This window comes from Phocoena phocoena, chromosome 4 (assembly GCF_963924675.1).
Source record: "Phocoena phocoena chromosome 4, mPhoPho1.1, whole genome shotgun sequence".
Classification (NCBI taxonomy): Eukaryota; Metazoa; Chordata; class Mammalia; order Artiodactyla; family Phocoenidae; genus Phocoena; species Phocoena phocoena.
The window spans coordinates 64253339-64273657 of record NC_089222.1 but is presented as its reverse complement, the minus strand read 5'-3'; the positions used below and the strand labels follow the sequence as shown (position 1 = coordinate 64273657).

General features: G+C 39.3%; 1 protein-coding gene across 1 annotated transcript in view; it reads right to left on the bottom strand.

The window, feature by feature from the left end:
* Nucleotides 1-20319, bottom strand: part of SENP2 (SUMO specific peptidase 2) — a 39835-nt gene that overhangs the window by 1708 nt on the left and 17808 nt on the right. The window contains exons 10-16 of the mRNA XM_065876296.1: nt 18941-19004; nt 17216-17392; nt 15325-15456; nt 13688-13891; nt 12590-12669; nt 10446-10530; nt 791-886 (exon numbers count right to left, since the gene is read on the bottom strand). Coding sequence (XP_065732368.1) covers nt 791-886; nt 10446-10530; nt 12590-12669; nt 13688-13891; nt 15325-15456; nt 17216-17392; nt 18941-19004 — 838 coding nt within the window. The remainder of the gene's footprint in view (nt 1-790; nt 887-10445; nt 10531-12589; nt 12670-13687; nt 13892-15324; nt 15457-17215; nt 17393-18940; nt 19005-20319) is intronic.

Below are 20319 nucleotides of genomic sequence, written 5' to 3'. Positions count from 1 at the left end.
TGTACAATTTGGTAGCTATCAAAATGAGGTCTGTTAAAGCAAACTATTTTTTTTTTTTTTTTTTTTTTTGCCGTACGCGGGCCTCCCACTGCTGTGGCCTCTCCCGTTGCAGAGTACAGGCTCTGGATGTGCAGGCTCAGCGGCCATGACTCACGGGCCCAGCCGCTCCGCGGCATGTGGGATCTTCCCGGACCGGGGCACGAACCCGCGTCCCCTGCATCGGCAGGCGGACTCTCAACCACTGCACCACCAGGGAAGCCCAAAGCAAACTATTTTTTAAAGGAGGTTGTCCTTGGTTGTAAAAAGACTGAGAATCCACTATTACAAACATAAATACTCAAGAGTTCTCAACATATTTGAATTTCCACTCAAATGCAGAGCTATGGAGAACCAAAAATAATCAGAACAGAAGGGAAAATCAGCATTCATAGTTACATCTTAGACCTGCAGCTTAAGTTCTCACAAGGCCTGATTTCCCCATGCTGTTACATATTCTGATGTGCCTCCTTCTTTGGCTAAAAATATTAGTATCACTCAAGAACCAATGAACACTGGAGTTCAGAGATATGCAAATTGCCCCACTGGTCACCAAAGACTAGGATAAACGTGAGAGCAGATACAGTGACAAACCCTGATACTAGCAAGAGTAGGGCTATGGCCAAGGTTTACAGCAATAATAGTAGCACAACTACCATTATTAACAGCTTAATGTGTGCCAGGCACTGGTAACATGCTCTGAGTTTATCTTGTTTAATAACAAGTAAAAGGATGAGGAGGGGTCTCCACTCACCTGAGTAAATGTGATAGGTTTGTCCCTAGAGATATAATCTGCATATTTACAAGTAAACATTCCACAATCACTCCCATTCAACTGTTGAGGAATCTCCTAAAATTACAAAAAAAGAAGAGAGGAAGGGGTGAAATTTCATCAAATACAAACTCCTTTGACTTTTTCTAAATATTACTGTGGATAAACAATATTATAAAGGTAAATGTTAAATCTGGTATTACACAAACACACACACGCAAACACAATTAGTCTTTATGTGGCATAAAAACCCAACCCATGACATGGAGTATGTGAGCCTCATGGAAAATGTTTTTTAGAAGGAAAGAGAAAAGCAAAGTGAGAGTTCAATCTCTCAGCTCTCATATAAAGCAAACTGAAAGAAGTTTTATTACCAGGAACAGGAATTCTAGTCAGAATTCTTTCAAAGGCATTCATAAATTTTGAAAATGGCTAAGTGTGGTTCAACCAGAGATATGCTTACAATACAACTAACCTATTTCCATACTGCAGAGTCTGACTTGTCTTCCCTACCTGGAAAACTAAGACTACTGCTTTGGACCCCCACAGCTGCAAGCAGGAGAGAGAAAAAAGCCTCTTTATAGGGTTTAACCAGTTAGGAAAGCTTGCCATGATGTTCAGTTCTGTCCTGAAAAAAAAAAACACTACTGCTTGCAAGCAGCACTTAAAGGCACCATAAACCAAAGGTGGTGGATTCCAAGCCCAGGTGAAGTAAACTCACACATTCCCCAAGCCCGTGTTGCACTAATCTTGGCCAGCCCCTTACACACTTTGGCTGTCAGTTATAAGGGGAATAAGAGACTCTAATTCCACTGCTGGAAAACATACTAGATGACAACAACTCAATTTTTATTCAAAAAAATACACATGATTATTGTAAAAAGGAGAAGATTGAAAATGCACACCACCCATACATATGGTAGGTACCTCAAACTTCTCTCCTGAGCCCAGCATCTATCACAGAGTGGAAAGAACTATAGACTCCACCACACAAATGAAGAGAATTTGTCTTCTTTATTACATTTCCCATTCCAGAACACAGTTACTCATCCTAACAAACTCTTCTTTTATCTGTGCTTTCCTCAGGAAATCTCAACACTTACTCTTCTAATTATTCAGCTTAGAAATGAAAATGCTTTTGGATAAAGATAGTCAAACCATTATATAGAGGTTAGGGCTAAAATTGAACTCATGTAGCTTACTTTAAAAAGGAGCCATTAGGGGACTTCCCTGGCGGTCCAGTGGCAAAGACTCCATGCTCCCACTGCAGGGGGCATGGGTTCAAACCCTGGTCCGGGAACTAGATCCCACATGCCACAACTAAGAGTTCACATGGGCTTCCCTGGTGGCGCAGTAGTTAAGAGTCCGCCTGCTGATGCAGGGGACACGGGTTCGTGCCCCGGTCCGGGAGGATCCCACATGCCGCAGAGCGGCTGGGCCCGTGAGCCGTGGCCGCTGAGCCCGTGTGTCCGGAGACTGTGCTCCGCAATGGGAGAGGTCACAACAGTGAGAGGCCCGCGTACTGCAAAAAAAAAAAAAAGAGTTCACATGCTGCAACAAAAGATCCCACTTGCCGCAACTAAAGATCCAGCACGGGGACTTCCGGGAAGATGGCGGAAGAGTAAGACACGGAGACCACCTTCCTCCCCACAGATACACCAGAAATACATCTATCTACACGTGGAACAACTCCTACAGAACACCTACTGAACGCTGGCAGAAGACCTCAGACCTCCCTAAAGTTAAGAAACCCCCCACGTACCTGGGTAGGGCAAAAGAATAAACAGAGACAAAAGGATAGGGACAGGTCCTGCACCAGCGAGAAGGAGCTGTGAAGGAGGAAAAGTGACCACACACTAGGAAGCCCCTTCGCGGGCGGAGACTGCGGGTGGCGGAGGCGGGGAGCTTCGGAGCCGCGGAGAAGAGCGCAGCCACAGGGGTGCGGAGGGCAAAGTGGGGAGATTCCAGCACAGAGGATCGGTGCCGACCAGCACTCACCAGCCCGAGAGGCTTGTCTGCTCACCCGCCAGGGAGGGCGGGGCTGCGAGCTGAAGCTTGGGTTTCGGTTTCCGGGTTTCCGGTCGGAGCGCCCGGGAGAGGACTGGAGTTGGCAGCGTGAACACAGCCTGCAGGGCGTTAGTGCACCACGGCTAGCCGGGAGGGAGTCCGGGGACAAGTCTGGACCTGCCGAAGAGGCAAGAGACTTTTTCTTCCCTCTTTATTTCCTGGTGCACGAGGAGAGGAGATTAAGAACGCTGCTTAAAGGAGCTCCAGAGACAGGCGCGAGCCGCGGCTAAAGGTGCGGACGCCCGAGACAGAAATGAGACGCTAAGGCCGCTACTGCCACCACCAAGAAGCCTGTGTGCGAACACAGGTCACTATCCACACCCCCCTTCCGGGGAGCCTGTGCAGCCCACCACTGCCAGGGTCCTGAGATCCAGGGACAACTCCCCCAGGAGAACGCACGGAGCGCCTCAGGCTGGCGCAACATCACTCTGGCCTCTGCCGCCGCAGGCTCGCCCTGCACTCCGTGCCCCTCCCTACCCCACCCCCACCCCCGCCCTGGCCTGAGTGAGCCAGAGCCTCCGAATCAGCGGCTCCTTTAACTCCGTCCTGTCTGAGCAAAGAACAGATGCCCTCCGGCGACCTACACGCAGAGGCGGGGCCAAATCCAAAGCTGAGCCCTGGGAGCTGTGAGAACAAAGAAGAGAATGGGAAATCTCTCCCAGCCGCCTCAGGAGCAGCGGATTAAAGCTCCACAATCAACTTGATGTACCCTGCATCAGTGGAATACATGAGTAGACAACGAATCATCCCAAATTGAAGAGATGGACTTTGAGAGCAAGATTTATTATTCTTTCCCCTTTTCCTTTTTTTGTGTGTATGTGTATGCTTCTGTGTGAGATTTTGTCTGTATAGTTTTGCTTCCACCATTTGTTCCGGGTTCTACCCATCCATTTTTTTGTTTTTTTTTCTCTTAGTAATTATTTTTTATTTTAATAACTTCATTATATTTTATCTTACTTTATTTTATTTTACTTTGTCTTTTTATCCTGACTTCCCTCCTTCCTTCCTTGCTCCCTCCCTCCCTCCTTTCTTTCTTTCTACTTCTACTAATTCTTTCTACTTTTTCTCCCTTTTCTTCTGAGCCGTGTGGATGAAAGGCTCTTGGTGCTGCAGCCAGGAGTTAGTGCTGTGCCTCTGAGGTGGGAGAGCCAACTTCAGGACACTGGTCCACAAGACACCTCCCAGCTGCACATAATATCAAGCAGCGAAAGTCTCCCAGAGATCTCCATCTCAACACCAACACACAGCTTCACTCAACGACCAGCAAGCTACAGTGCTGGACACCCTATGCCAAACAACTAGCAAGACAGGAACACAACCCCACCCACTAGCAGAGAGGTTGCCTAAAATCATAATAAGTCTACAGACACCCCAAAAATCTACCAGATGTGGACCTGCCCACCAGACAGACAAGATCCAGCCTCATCCACCAGAACACAGGCACTAGTACCCTCCACCAGGAAGCCTACACAAACCACTGAACCAACCTTAGCCACTGGGGACAGACACCAAAAACAACAGGAACTACGAACCTTCAGCCTGCAGAAAATAGACCCCAAACACAGTAAGATAAGCAAAATGAGAAGACAGAAAAACACACAGCAGATGAAGAAGCAAGATAAAACCCACCAGACCTAACAAATGAAGAGGAAATAGGCAGTCTACCTGAAAAAAAAATTCAGAATAATGATAGTAAAGATGATCCAAAATCTTGGAAATAGAATAGACAAAATGCAAGAAACATTTAACAAGGACCTAGAAACAAACAATGATGAACAACACAATAAATGAAATGAAAAATACTCTAGATGGGATTAATAGCAGAATAACTGAGGCAGAAGAACGGATAAGTGACCTGGAAGATAAAATAGTGGAAATAACTGATGCAGAAAAGAAAAAAGAATGAAAACAACTGAGGACAGTCTCAGAGACCTCTGGGACAACATTAAACGCACCAACATTCGAATTATAGGGGTTCCAGAAGAAGAAGAGAAAAAGAAAGGGACTGAGAAAATATTTGAAGAGATTATAATTGAAAACTTCCCTAATATGGGAAAGGAAATAGTTAATCAAGTCCAGGAAGCAGAGAGAGTCCCATACAGGATAAATCCAAGGAGAAATACGCCAAGACACATATTAATCAAACTGTCAAAAATTAAATACAAAGAAAACATATTAAAAGCAGCAAGGGAAAAACAACAAATAACACACAAGGGAATCCCCATAAGGTTAACAGCTGACCTTTCAGCAGAAACTCTGCAAGCCAGAAGGGAGTGGCAGGACATATTGAAAGTGATGAAGGAGAAAAACCTGCAACCAAGATTACTCTACCTAGCAAGGATCTCATTCAGATTTGAGGGAGAAATTAAAACCTTTACAGACAAGCAAAAGCTGAGAGAGTTCAGCACCACCAAACCAGCTCTACAACAACTGCTAAAGGAACTTCTCTAGGCAAGAAACACAAGAGAAGGAAAAGACCTACAATAACGAACCCAAAACAATTAATGGGAATGGGTACATACATATCGATAATTACCTTAAATGTAAATGGACTAAATGCTCCCACCAAAAGACACAGATTGGCTGAATGGATACAAAAACAAGACGCATATATCTGCTGTCTACAAGAGACCCATTTCAGACCTAGAGACACATACAGACTGAAAGTAAGGGGCTGGAAAAAGATATTTCATGCAAATGGAAACCAAAAGAAAGCTGGAGTAGCAATTCTCATATCAGACAAAGTAGACTTTAAAATAAAGACTAGTAGAAGAGACAAAGGAGGACACTACATAATGATCAAGGGATCGATCCAAGAAGAAGATATAACAATTGTAAATATTTATGCACCCAACATAAGAGCACCTCAATACATAAGGCAAATACTAACAGCCATAAAAGGGGAAATCGAGAGTAACACATTCATAGTAGGGGACTTTAACACCCCACTTTCACCCATGGACAGATCATCCAAAATGAAAATAAATAAGGAAACACAAACTTTAAATGATACATTAAACAAGATGGACTTAATTGATATTTATAGGACATTCCATCCAAAAACAACAGAATACACATTTTTCTCAAGTGCTCATGGAACATTCTCCAGGATAGATCATATCTTGGGTCACAAATCAAGCCTTGGTAAATTTAAGAAAATTGAAATTGTATCAAGTATCTTTTCCGACCACAATGCCATGAGACTAGGTATCAATTACAGGAAAAGATCTGTAAAAAATACAAACACATGGAGGCTAAACAATACACTACTTAATAACGAAGTGATCACTGAAGAAATCAAAGAGGAAATCAAAAAATATCTAGAAACAAATGACAATGGAGACACGACGACTCAAAATCTATGGGATGCAGCAAAAGCAGTTCTAAGAGGGAAGTTTATAGCAATACAATCCTACCTTAAGAAACAGGAAACATCTCAAATAACCTAACCTTGCACCTAAAGCAATTAGAGAAAGAAGAACAAAAAAACCCCAAAGTTAGCAGAAGGAAAGAAATCATAAAAATCAGATCAGAAATAAATGAAAAAGAAATGAAGGAAACAATAGCAAAGATCAATAAAACTAAAAGCTGGTTCTTTGAAAAGATAAACGAAATTGATAAACCATTAGCCAGACTCATCAAGAAAAAAAGGGAGAAGACTCAAATCAATTGAATTAGAAATGAAACAGGAGAAGTAACAACTGACACTGCAGAAATACAAAATATCATGAGAGAGTACTACAAGCAACTCTATGCCAATAAAATGGACAACCTGGAAGAAATGGACAAATTCTTAGAAAGGCACAACCTGCCAAGACTGAATCAGGAAGAAATAGAAAATATGAACAGACCAATCACAAGCACTGAAATTGAAACTGTGATTAAAAATCTTCCAACAAACAAAAGCCCAGGACCAGATGGCTTCACAGGCGAATTCTATCAAACATTTAGAGAAGAGCTAACACCTATCCTTCTCAAACTCTTCCAAAATATAGCAGAGGGAGGAACACTCCCCAACTCATTCTACGAGGCCACCATCACCCTGATACCAAAATCAGACAAGGATGTCACAAAGAAAGAAAACTACAGGCTAATATCACTGATGAACGTAGATGCAAAAATCCTCAACAAAATACTAGCACACAGAATCCAACAGCACATTAAACGGATCATACACCATGATCAAGTGGGGTTTATTCCAGGAATGCAAGGATTCTTCAGTATATGCAAATCAATCAACGTGATACACCATATTAACAAACTGAAGGAGAAAAACCATATGATCATCTCAATAGATGCAGAGAAAGCTTTTGACAAAATTCAACACCCATTTATGATAAAAACTCTGCAGAAAGTAGGCATAGAGGGAACTTTCCTCAACATAATAAAGGCCATATATGACAAACCCACAGCCAACATCATCCTCAATGGTGAAAAACTGAAAGCATTTCCACTAAGATCAGGAACAAGACAAGGTTGCCCACTCTCACCACTCTTATTCAACATAGTTTTGGAAGTTTTAGCCACAGCAATCAGAGAAGAAAAGGAAATAAAAGGAATCCAAATCGGAAAAGAAGTAAAGCTGTCACTATTTGCAGATGACATGATACTATACATAGAGAATCCTAAAGATGCTATCAGAAAACTACTAGAGCTAATCAATGAATTTGGTAAAGCAGCAGGATACAAAATTAATGCAGAAATCTCTGGCATTCCTATACACTAAGGATGAAAAATCTGAAAGTGAAATCAAGAAAACACTCCCATTTACCATTGCAACAAAAAGAATAAAATATCTAGGAATAAACCTACCTAAGGAGACAAAAGACCTGTATGCAGAAAATTATAAGACACTGATGAAAGAAATTAAAGATGATACAAATAGATGGAGAGATATACCATGTTCTAGGATTGGAAGAATCAACATTGTAAAAATGACTCTACTACCCAAAGCAATCTACAGATTCAATGCAATCCCTATCAAACTACCACTGGCATTTTTCACAGAACTAGAACAAAAAATTTCACAATTTGTATGGAAACACAAAAGACCCCGAATAGCCAAGGCAATCTTGAGAACGAAAAACATAGCTGGAGGAATCAGGCTTCCTGACTTCAGACTATACTACAAAGCTACAGTAATCAAGACAGTATGGTACTGGCACAAAAAGAGAAATATAGATCAATGGAACAGGATAGAAAGCCCAGAGATAAACCCACGCACATATGTCACCTTATCTTTGATGAAGGAGGCAGGAATGTACAGTGGAGAAAGGACAGCCTCTTCAATAAGTGGTGCTGGGAAAACTGGACAGCTACATGTAAAAGTATGAGATTAGATCACTCCCTAACACCATACACAAAAATAAGCTCAAAATGGATTAAAGACCTAAATGTAAGGCCAGACACTATCAAACTCTTAGAGGAAAACATAGGCAGGACACTCTATGACATAAATCACAGCAAGGTCCTTTTTGACCCACCTCCTAGAGAAATGGAAATAAAAACAAAAATAAATGGGACCTAATGAAACTTAAAAGCTTTTACGCAGCAAAGGAAACCATAAACAAGACCAAAAGACAACCCTCAGAATGGGAGAAAATATTTGCAAATGAAGCAACTGACAAAGGATTAATCTCCAAAATTTATAAGCAGCTCATGCAGCTTAATAACAAAAAAAGCAAACAACCCAATCCAAAAATGGGCAGAAGACCTAAATAGACATTTCTCCAAAGAAGATATAGACTGCCAACAAACACATGAAAGAATGCTCAACATCAGTAATCATCAGAGAAATGCAAATCTACAACGACATATCACCTCACACCAGTCAGAATGGCCATCATCAAAAAATCTAGAAACAATAAATGCTGGAGAGGGTGTGGAGAAAAGGGAACCCTCTTACACTGTTGGTGGGAATGTAAATTGATACAGCCACTGTGGAGAACAGTATGGAGGTTCCTTAAAAAACTACAAATAGAACTACCATATGACCCAGCAATCCCACTACTGGGCATATACCCTGAGAAAACCATAATTCAAAAAGAGTCATGTACCAAAATGTTCATTGCAGCTCTATTTACAATAGCCCGGAGATGGAAACAACCTAAGTGTCCATCATCGGATGAATGGATAAAGAAGATGTGGCACATATATACAATGGAATATTACTCAGCCATAAAAAGAAACGAAATTGAGCTATTTGTAATGAGGTGGATAGACCTAGAGTCTGTCATACAGAGTGAAGTAAGTCAGAAAGAGAGAGACAAATACCGTATGCTAACACATATATATGGAGTTTAAGAAAAAAAATGTCATGAAGAACCTAGGGGTGAAACAGGAAAAAAGACACAGACTTACTAGAGAATGGACTTGAGGATATGGGGAGGGGGAAGGGTAAACTGTGCAAGAAAAAAGAAAAAAAAAAGATCCAGCACGCGGCAATAAAGATCCCACGTGACGCAACTAAGACCCAATACTGCTCAATAAATAAATAATTTTTTTTTTTTTTTTAAAGAAAAGGAGCCATTAGGGCTAAAAGATGTATGCTTTTATTTTATTTTTTTCCCGGTATGCGGGCCTCTCACTGTTGTGGCCTCTCCCGCTGCGGAGCACAGGCTCCGGAGGCGCAGGCTCAGCGGCCATGGTTCACAGGCCCAGCCGCTCCGCGGCATGTGGGATCCTCCCGGACCGGGACACGAACCCGTGTCCCCTGCATTGGCAGGTGGACTCTCAACCACTGCGCCACCAGGGAAGCCCTGCGTTAATTAATTATTTTTTGGCTGCATTGAGTCTTTGTTTCTGCAAGCAGGCTTTCTCTAGTTGCAACGAGCGGGTGCTACTCTTCGTTGCAGTGCGCAGCCTTTTCATTGTGGTGCCTTCTCTTGTTGTGGAGCACAGGCTCTAAGTGCTCGGGCTTCAGTAGTTGTGGTGCACAAGCTCAGTAGTTGTGGCTCGCAGGCTCTAGAGTGCAGGCTCAGTAGTTATGGTGCACGGGCTTAGTTGCTCTGCGGCATGTGGGATCTTCCCGGACCAAGGCTCGAACCCGTGTTCCCTGCATTGGCAAGAGGATTCTTAACCACTGCGCTACTGGGGAAGTCCCAGATGTATGCATTTTTAAACCCTGAATGAGATTCAAATCTGGCAAGATCCAAAGCACATTCACAAATAGCACACCTGACTCTTGAGGACTCACAGCATCGGACGCTTAAGATCTAAATATACAAATTTCTCCAGGTAAGTTTTGAACAGGAGCTTTAAAACTTCCATTAATGCCAACCAAGAAAAGTAGCTGGCTTGAATTTATTGTGTTGTGTTTTTTCCTCAATTTTTTGAGACATGCAGATATTTAACATTTATAGTTTAAGAAACAAGATAAAGGCTTAAAAGCAAACAACTTGGTTAAATGAATTTCTGAAGATTTAGAAGTGATCATTCTAACGATGTACACCTCAGGAGAATGCATGCCTAAGGATGAGTGAGTAAGGGGAGGAAGGAAGCCAAGTCTAAATAATACGCTACTGACAGGAAATGCAACAAAGTATTTGAAATACAGATGATCACCACTTACATGTGGCTTCATGCTGTAGTGGGTCCACTCCAAAACATTCAGGTCAATATTTCTTTTGGTCTTACTTTCATCCTGTAAATACTGACTGAAAAAACAGCAAAGAAGGAATATACTGATGAATCCCTGTGGAGACTTAGCATTATGACTACAAAGACATAGTGATGTTTAATAGACCTGCCATTCTCAAAGCCATCTCTGTCAGATTTTTTTAAATATGATTGTTTTTGGCTTTTTTACATCTTATTTTGTGTTTTCTGATTACAAAAATTATATATGGTTATATTTTAAAAATTAAAACATAATATGTAAAATGCAAAAGACCCCATAATAACCACTATGGAAATATTTACTATTAGTGGTTTGCTGTTTGTTCTTCTAGTTCTCTACTCCACCCCATTTTAAAACACACATTTTATTCTATTAAAAAAAGTACTTCATTCTATAACTTGCTTTTTCTCACTTAAAAATAGATATAAAACAAGACATCTGGCCTGGAGTCTTAAAAAGAAAAGGCACTGCCATGGAAAACAAAAAAAAATGTAGGAGACTATTCTAAACTAAGAGAGACTAAAGAGACATTACTTACATGCATGAACCCTGACTGACTTCCTGGATTAGGAAAAAAAGCTATAAAAGATACCTGATGATATCAGAACATGAATCATATATTACACATTAGTGGTTGTCAACTTTCTTAAGTGTGATAATGGCATTGTGGTTATGTAAGAGAATTTCCTCATTCCTAGGTGATATGTACTTAAGTATTGAGAGTGATTTAATTTTATCCAAATCTCCAGAGGGTTATCAAATGTACAGGCATCTCAGTTCTCATCCTAACCTACATAAAAGGGAAACCAGTGCTATGCTAGGGCATGCGCTCACAACTGGAGCAGCAATATCACCCCCACAGAGGTGAAAACTGGTTCTTAGAAGGCAAAAATCTTATTTCAATGATTTGTAGCCCTTTAAAGCTCAACCCAACAAACAAAAAAAGTCTCTTCCTTAATACTATTTTCTCTTGTCATGGAGAAATTAAATTAAAAAAAATTTTGGAGTGGGGAGGTGATAATGAAAAAAATTGAGAAAAGTTGGACTAGGGGCATCAGGAAAGGGAGGGGGCCTCAGATACCCAAAGAAGCTGAACTCTTCATATATTAAAAAAGAGGAGGGGGGAAGTATGAATGTTATAAAAGTATGGTTTTTTGGTATCCTATTATAAGCAACAGACAAAATTTTGCTGTATGATTCCAATGAAAACATTCGTAAGTATGCGATTATATGTATGTGTATGTGCACACGTATGTATGTATGCACATTTTACATACATCTTAAGCAGAAAGGACTAGGAGGAGATAACTGCTTTATAAACAATTTGGTGTATCTTATGATTTTAAAAAATTTCTTCTCTACATTTTTTATTCAAGATAAACACCCATAAATAAAAAGGATCTTTTACACTAAAACAACATCAAAAAAGAAAGAACTGAATTATTGTTAACTTTTCTTCACATCACTCAACAAGAGTTCCTTACTAAAGTATCCTTATTAAAATTATCCAAGTATCCTTACTAAAATTAAAAACTGGAACCTGCAATTGCTTCCAGTGAGCATAAGTGTTTCAAAATAGACTTATTTCACTGATTTGCTTCCTCTCTGTGAAATTCTTGTCATCACTTTACATAGCTAATAGATGGCTATGCTTTAAAGGCAGGTTTCTAGCAATTACTATTAAAACAGTTACCTACAAACCATGTTTTAACTTAAAAATTACCTCCAGGTTCTATGAGATGAACCAAACCATCATGGAAAGCACAGAGACATCAGTGAGTGGGCTTAAGAATTCAGAGAACTAATGTATCAATCCCAGAGAAATCTAATTCAAATCACAGGATTCTCATCAAATATATTTTACATTATAACATATGACAAACTTGTTTTCAGTGATGCTATTAAGATTTCTCAGTTAAGATCAGATTTGGGGGTTATTTTTAGACAAAAAGATGGATTCAGGTCAAGTTGTGAACAACTAGGAAGAGAGCTCTCACTACACATTAGACTACCATCCACCAGAGGATGGAAAGAAGAAAGACCACTTAACAAAGGGCACACTGAGGCAACACTGAAGTTTTTAAGCCTTTACTTACAGGAGAATCTCACAGATCCTGTGGCCCTTTTGTCCCATAGAATCCAGATATTTAAGACACTTTTTTCTTAGGTCTATCACCTATAATGGAAAAATGCAACATCCAGAAACAACCATCACAAAAAATGAGAATTTTATTTCTAAAAAGATAAGCATTTAAAAAAATATACGTACCAACATGAATGGATTTCTAAGACACATTTTTCATAAAACATCACAGATGATATGAGCTCCATGTCTATAAAATTATATTTTTCTATTCCTAGAGAAAGGCATAGAAACTTATTCCTTAAAACATTAGTGGTCCTCTCAGAGTGATGAGACTTTTTTTTTGCCTTTTTCTTTATACCTTTACTACAATAAACCCGTTATCATCTTGTAAACAAAAGTAATAAAATAACCCACGTGTATTAAAATTCCTATTAAAAATCAAAGCTCCTCCACTACAGACTGTCTTGTAGCTTTCTAAGTTGTTCAACTCAAGAACTAAGAAGGGACTCTGCAGAGTATGCCTTTAACATATACTACAGGACTCTCACTAGACAGAAGAGTCGCCTTCATTACCAGCACACTTCATTTTATTGTGCTTTGCAGACACTGCATTTTTCACAAATTGAAGGTCTGTGGCAACCCTGCATTAAGCAAGTCTATCAGCATCATTTTTCTAACAGTGTTTGCTCACTTCATGTCTGAGTGTCATATCTTGGTAATTCTTCACATTTCAAACTTTTTCATTATTAATATACTTGTTATGGTGATCTGTGATCAGTGACCGTTGATGCTGTTGTGAAAAGATTACAGCTCACTGAAGGCTCAAATGATGGTTAGCATAAAAAGTATTTAGCAATAAGTATTTTTTAATTAAGGTATGTAGATTGTTTTTTAGATACAGTGTTATTGCAGACTTAATAGACTACAGTGTAGTGTAAACATAACTTTTATATGCACTGGGAAACCAAGAAATTGATGTCACTCTCTTTATTGTGATATTTGCTTTACAGTGGTGGTCTGTAACTGAACCTGCAATATCTCTGAGATATGCCTGCATTTAACAAAACAGTCATTATCCAAACTCCAACAATTAAACCTCTCGACTTACCACCAGGCTCCAATGTACCTTCCGATGAATAGGCACCAGAATAAGTTCCTGTTCAAAGAGATTGACCCCTTTGGTCCATCTTTTCACTGCTTGGTAACCCCCAGACTTTAATTTTGGATAGAAGAAAGTACTGAATGCATAAAGTGCTGGATACCCTTGTTTTTTATTTCTTTCCACCAGGAGATTCATGTAAAAATTAATGACCTGTAATATCAAGAGAGTAAATGTTGGAATATGGCAAGTATATTATCAAAACTAGATTTCTACCTAACTCAATTAGGATGAATTAGAAAATAAGCTGAGGGAAGGGAAGGCACTAAGGAAGGGGATAAAAGGGCTGTCTATGACAGAAGATGGAAAACAAAAAATGATCAGTGCAGGGACTTCCCTGGTGGCGCAGTGGTTAAGAATCCACCTGCCAATGCAGGGGACACGGTTCGATCCCTGGTCCGGGAAGATCCCATAAGCCGCAGAGCAAATAAGCCTGTGTGCCACAACTACTGAGCCTGCATGCCACAACTACTGAAGCCCACGCACCTAGAGCCTGTGCTCCGCAACAAGAGAAGCCACCGCACCGCAACAAAGAGTAGCCCCCGCTCACCGCAACTAGAGAAAGCCCGCACGCAGCAACAAAGACCCAAAGCAGCCAAAAATAAAATAAATAAATGTATTAGAAAAAAAAATGATCAGTGCAAAATGGGAGGGATTAAGAAGGAATGGAAAAAAAAAAAAAGAAGGAATGAGACTGTACTTTTGAGGCATATGAGTAAGAGAGACAAGAGAAAGAACTCAAGGAGAAAGTCTGCAACAATGAAAATGTATATGTAACTATATCACACACAAAATATGCAAAAATATTAACTGGAAGTGAATTTTACTATATATAAATTACACCTCAATTAAAAAAAATTAAATGGAAGGAAATACACCAAAACATTAGTATTTTGTTTATTTTTGAGTTGTGCCACTTTCAAACGATAATGTTTTTCCTTCACTTTTCTAAATTTTCTATAATAAACATATTACATTTATAATGTGAAACAGAAACATTCTAATTTTACAAGAATGTGTTTATATGTCACTAGTTATAGCGGGAGGAAGGAAGGCAAAGGGAGAAAATGCAGGGGCTGAGCAGCTGGGTAAAGAACCAACTGGGAAATTGGCAAGAACCAAGAGCTAGCTTTAGCTAAATACATAAGGATACAAGATGACAACTAGGCAAATTTTACAGTTATCACTCAAATGAAATAAAGAAAAAAATCACATAGTGTACATACAGTGATCAATATATCCCTTTATTATTGAAAAAATAAACTGGCTCCTATAAGAATTAATCTAAAATAAAGTATCGCTTGCTTCCTTCCATTTATCACTTGCACCCAGGATTTATAAAACTCTCACTTAAGACTAGTAAGTGGTGGATGAAACAAAGCACAAATGCAGAAGAGGGAAACATTGCTAATTAAAGGCAGCAAACAATCAGAATTAATCATGTTTTTAAGGTTTAAGATGTTTTAGTTTTAGAAAAACTAAAGCTGCTTTACCAGCCCCTTTTAATTGTGTAGAAACCACTATGGTTACAGACAGAAAATGACTAAGCATAATGATAGTCAAAGGGGGAAAAAAAGACAACTTACTTCATCATTGAGCCAGTGATAGTTCTTCAAGGTCTGGATATCTCCTCGAGTGATTCGTAATTTGAAAGCACTACTTAGGATCTCATCCTGTGGGCCATGGCCTAGAGCATTACTGATTTCCTTTTCCATGTCCTGAATTACAAAGTCCAGAGGTTGCTACTTTAATATGGAACCACTCAGATACTGAAAGTCTGAGATTGAAAAAAGCTTTTCAGGGCTTCCCTGGTGGTGCAGTGGTTGGGAGTCCGCCTGCCGATGCAGGGGACACGGGTTCGTGCCCCGGTCCGGGAAGATCCCACATGCCGCGGAGCAGCTGGGCCCGTGGGCCATGGCCACTGCGCCTGCGCGTCCGGGGCCTGTGCTCCGCGACAGGAGGGGCCGCAACAGTGAGAGGCCCACGTACCGCAAAAAAAACAAACAAAAAAAACTTTTCATCTCTGTAATACCTGACCCTTAAGAAAAATAGATCATCAAAGACCTACTAAATTGAAGTAGGAAAGCATTTCAATTTAGGAGCACAAAGCAATCTTGCTACTAATGCTTATAAAAAATGCTAGTTCAATTATTAACTTCTGAAAACAATAATTTGATAATAATATTTAAAGTATACTCGCAATTATCCCACTACCATGTGGGATACATGAGCCAAACATGTACCAGATGCTTGAAGCACACCATTAATCCCTGCTTGTGGGGAAAGTATTATCACCATTTTATAGAAGAGGTAAAGCTCAGAGAATTTTGGTTACATGGTCAAAGTCATATGATGATTAAAAGGCAGAGCCAAGATTTGAACCCAGGAGTGTGTAACTCCTTAGCCTTTGCTCCTTTCACAATACTATAAAAGCATTTTCGTACTTTCCTTATCTACCTCCTGAACTTTTATTTTAAAACATCAAAGTAATAAAATTAGGAATCAGAGATCATTCTATCTACTTTTGACATGAAGAGAGTAAGCAGAAACTAGAAAACTAGGCAGCAGTCTAGCAACTGAGTCCTTATTGAATAGATGGCATCATTCTGAAGAATTACAAAGAGAAATGCATATTTAAGCTATAAGCCTGAATCTATAAACCAAATAGAAGTTATTTCATCCAAATATTTTCAATACTGCTCCCCCCCACTAAACACAATTTTGTAATTTTATGGATCTCTCTCTCTCCACCTGCATGCCCAACATATAGTAAGTGCTCAATAAATATTCACTGAATAGGACTGACTACCACAAAAATGGAGGAGTCAAGATGTGGGCTCACCTTTAAAATGAGAATTTTTAACTACCTTCATTTCTTTGTTTTCTATAAGTTTTTACTTACAGAAACGTTTCAAATACAATAATCATTGAAAGGGACATTTTAGTGAACCATAATCGCTTAACAAAAACTTCAATGAAGGGGAGTTCCCTGGCAGTCCAGTGGTTGGGGCTTGGCGCTTTCACTGCCTGGGCCTGGGTTCGATCCCTGGTTGGGGAAGTGGGATCCCACAGGCCATGCATCTCAGCCAAAAATAAACAAATAAAATTAAATGTTTAAAAAAAAAAAAAAGAACTGCAATGAACTCCTTCCTAATGTCAAACCCATACAGTGTAACTCAAAATATTTTAAGTTTAGAAAAAGAATCTACAAAGAACCCATTATATTCCAAGATATGTGACAATCCTGTCTACTCACATTTGCTGAAATTAATCTAATTCCTTAGGCCACTTTCACAGATCACTAATGATCAGTGTAGCCAGTGACTGACCAGCCCTTGGGCCTGATTTCCTTCATACATACATTCCCTAGCCTGGAGAAACTCTTCAAAACAAAACATTCACTCAAGTCTTAAATAACTGAGGTTATTTAAAAACATGCCCCTTATTCTGATCAACACAAGAAACAAGAAACAATACCTCTGTAAGTTCAAGAAGATCATCTGTCCTTTTATCCCTCTCTTTGCTTGAGCAATTTTTTTCTTTTGTCTCAAGTATTGACATCTTCCTCCTGAGTAAGCCATTGCTTCCACTGCCCAGGCGCAGTCGGGCTGACACTTCTTCAGATAAGTCAGGTTCCAGCTGGAGTCCCCTCCTCTGATCAAAAAAGTTCCCATATTCTACTGACATGTTTGATACTTGCACATATAAACATACGTAACACATGAAATATAAAACAGCACCATTATCTTGAAAGAAAAGAGAATTAGTAAATCCCCAAATGAGTAAAGTAGATTAAGCATATCTGCCTGTCCCTGGAAGAGGGAACAAAAATGGTTTAAGACCTAAGGCTCACAACAGGACACTCAATTATAAACCATGAAGCAGAACATTTGTTTTCCCTGGAGGTAGCAAGAAAAGTATTTTCAGTTTTCTTATTTCAATTAAAATAATATAGTTAAAAGACATTTTGAAAAGCTTTTAAAAAGCAAAAAATATGACCCATAATCCCACCACTCAAAATAAACCACTTCTATCCTTATACCAAGTAAACTTGTTCTACTTCATCCTTTTAAAAAAGTAATTATATATTATAGAAAAATGCACAAGACATTAAATGTACCGCTTAATTTTTGTAATATTAACACCTATGTAACCACCATTCAGGTCAATAAACAGAATTTGGCCAGCATCCCAGAAACTCTGATAAGAATCTTTCCTTATCGTGACTCTACATAACTGTTAATACTGAACTTAAGTCATCTGGTAGGCAAATTTATCTAAAATTAGGAAATCTATTTAGAAATAGAGCATTGGACTAGAGCTACACTCTCAACACACGTAGTCAGTGCTCTTTACTCTAGCTAACTGCCAGGTATACTGGTCCTAGGAAACCAGTAGCTGCTGGCCCTTCCACCATGATCCCAGATCTCAATGCCTTCAGGTTCAGCAAGGATAGAAGCAGGATGTAGTCTTTAGCCAGGTAACAAATACATTAGAGAAGGGAACAATCTAAGACTTAGGACTTAAGATCATGACTTAAGACTATGACTTACCCTTAAGACTAGTTCTTATGAAGATATCAAATGGGAAAAGAGAATCTTGATCAGACTGATACTTAACACAAAGCAGTTCCCTAAACTTTGGTATTTCTATTACCTAAAATATGAAATAATCTAAAACTTCAAGTTTGCATTTAGTTTAGGAATATAATTCTTTTGGATGTGGAGTGCTTAGTAAACACTTTGCCACTATTATTTAAAATGTTGGTATTGCTATGGAGATCACTGGGACACTTCTTATTCTGATACTTATATAGAAAATGTAAAATCCAATTAAGCAGGAGATTGGTAATATTTTCAAATAAATATGAAATCTTGAATCTGAAAAGTCCCGAACAACTATTTTCCCTAAAGATGTATGGTTTTAAAAAATTCTCCAAAAGAAGCCAGGCAACACAGATAAGGGTTGGGATGGAGGCAAGTTAGTCTCTCTTACAAAGGTAGAGATAGCACAGAGATAAAAATCTTGCAACTCAGAAGAAAGCCAAAGGTGTGTATCCTCAATGCCTGCTGCTTCTTCAAAGAAAACAACGGAATTAGAAATCAAAGTAACGTATATCATATCTTTCTTATTTTTCATGGGCCCAAAATTTTAACATAAGTCAGGTAAAAGACATAAAATTTAACTAGGGTTTCTACTTACACCTTCATTTTCTAGTCTGATTCCAAGTGTCTTCTCTGTATCAGAAAGTTTCCCCTTTGAACACCTGAGAGAAAAAAGTGAGAGATTACAGACTGGATAACTATAATCTGATACATATTAAACTAGTTTCAGAAAGAAGATTTAATAATTGTAAACAAATATTGCCTTGAGTTTATATAGTCCTCTAAACCAAAGGTTACCAAAATTTTTCTAAAAAGGACCAGATAGTAAATATCTTAGCTTTGCAGGTCTTATGGCTTTTGTCACATCTTCTCAACTTTCATTATAGTTTAAAAGTGGCCAAAAGTAGTATGTAAATGAACGAGTATGACTGTGTCCAATAAAACTTTACTTACAAAAACAGGCAGGTGGACCAGATTTGGTCCATGGGCCATAGTTTACCAAACTCTACTATAAATGAACCAACATCCAAAATCCTAAGGCACACAGAACTGCCTTCACTGTTCATATACTAGAAATGCTGACCACCAGAGATGCCCACCACACCCACGCTCCTATCTAAGCAGTACCTATGCCTCCCAACCTCTAATGCCTAGGGGAGAAGGGCACCCTCCCAAGCTAGGGTGGACATCTGACACAAGAGCTACCTATGTACCCACATATGCTGACCAGCTACCAGAGCTGAGAAGAGTTCACAATTCCTCAGACATGGTTACTCATAAATATAGTTTATAAAGTAAGAAAACAATACGTCAATAGATGGAGAGATATACCATGTTCTTGGATTGGAATAATCGACATTGTGAAAATGACTCTACTACCCAAAGCAATCTACAGATTCAGTGCAATCCCTATCAAACTACCACTGGCATTTTTCACAGAACTAGACCAAAAAATTTCACAATTTGTATGGAAACACAAAAGACCCCGAATAGCCAAAGCAATCTTGAGAACGAAAAATGGAGCTGGAGGAATCAGGCTCCCTGACTTCAGACTATACTACAAAGCTACAGTAATCAAGACAGTATGGTACTGGCACAAAAACAGAAAGATCAATGGAGCAGGATAGAAAGCCCAGAGATAAACCCACGCACATATGGTCACCTCATCTTTGATAAAGGAGGCAGGAATGTACAGTGGAGAAAGGACAGCCTCTTCAATAAGTGGTGCTGGGAAAACTGGACAGGTACATATAAAAGTATGAGATTAGATCACTCCCCAACACCATACACAAAAATAAGCTCAAAATGGATTAAAGACCTAAATGTAAGGCCAGACACTATCAAACTCTTAGAGGAAAACATAGGCAGAACACTCTATGACATAAATCACAGCAAGATCCTTTTTGACCCACCTCCTAGAGAAATGGAAATAAAAACAAAAATAAACAAATGGGACCTAATGAAACTTCAAAGCTT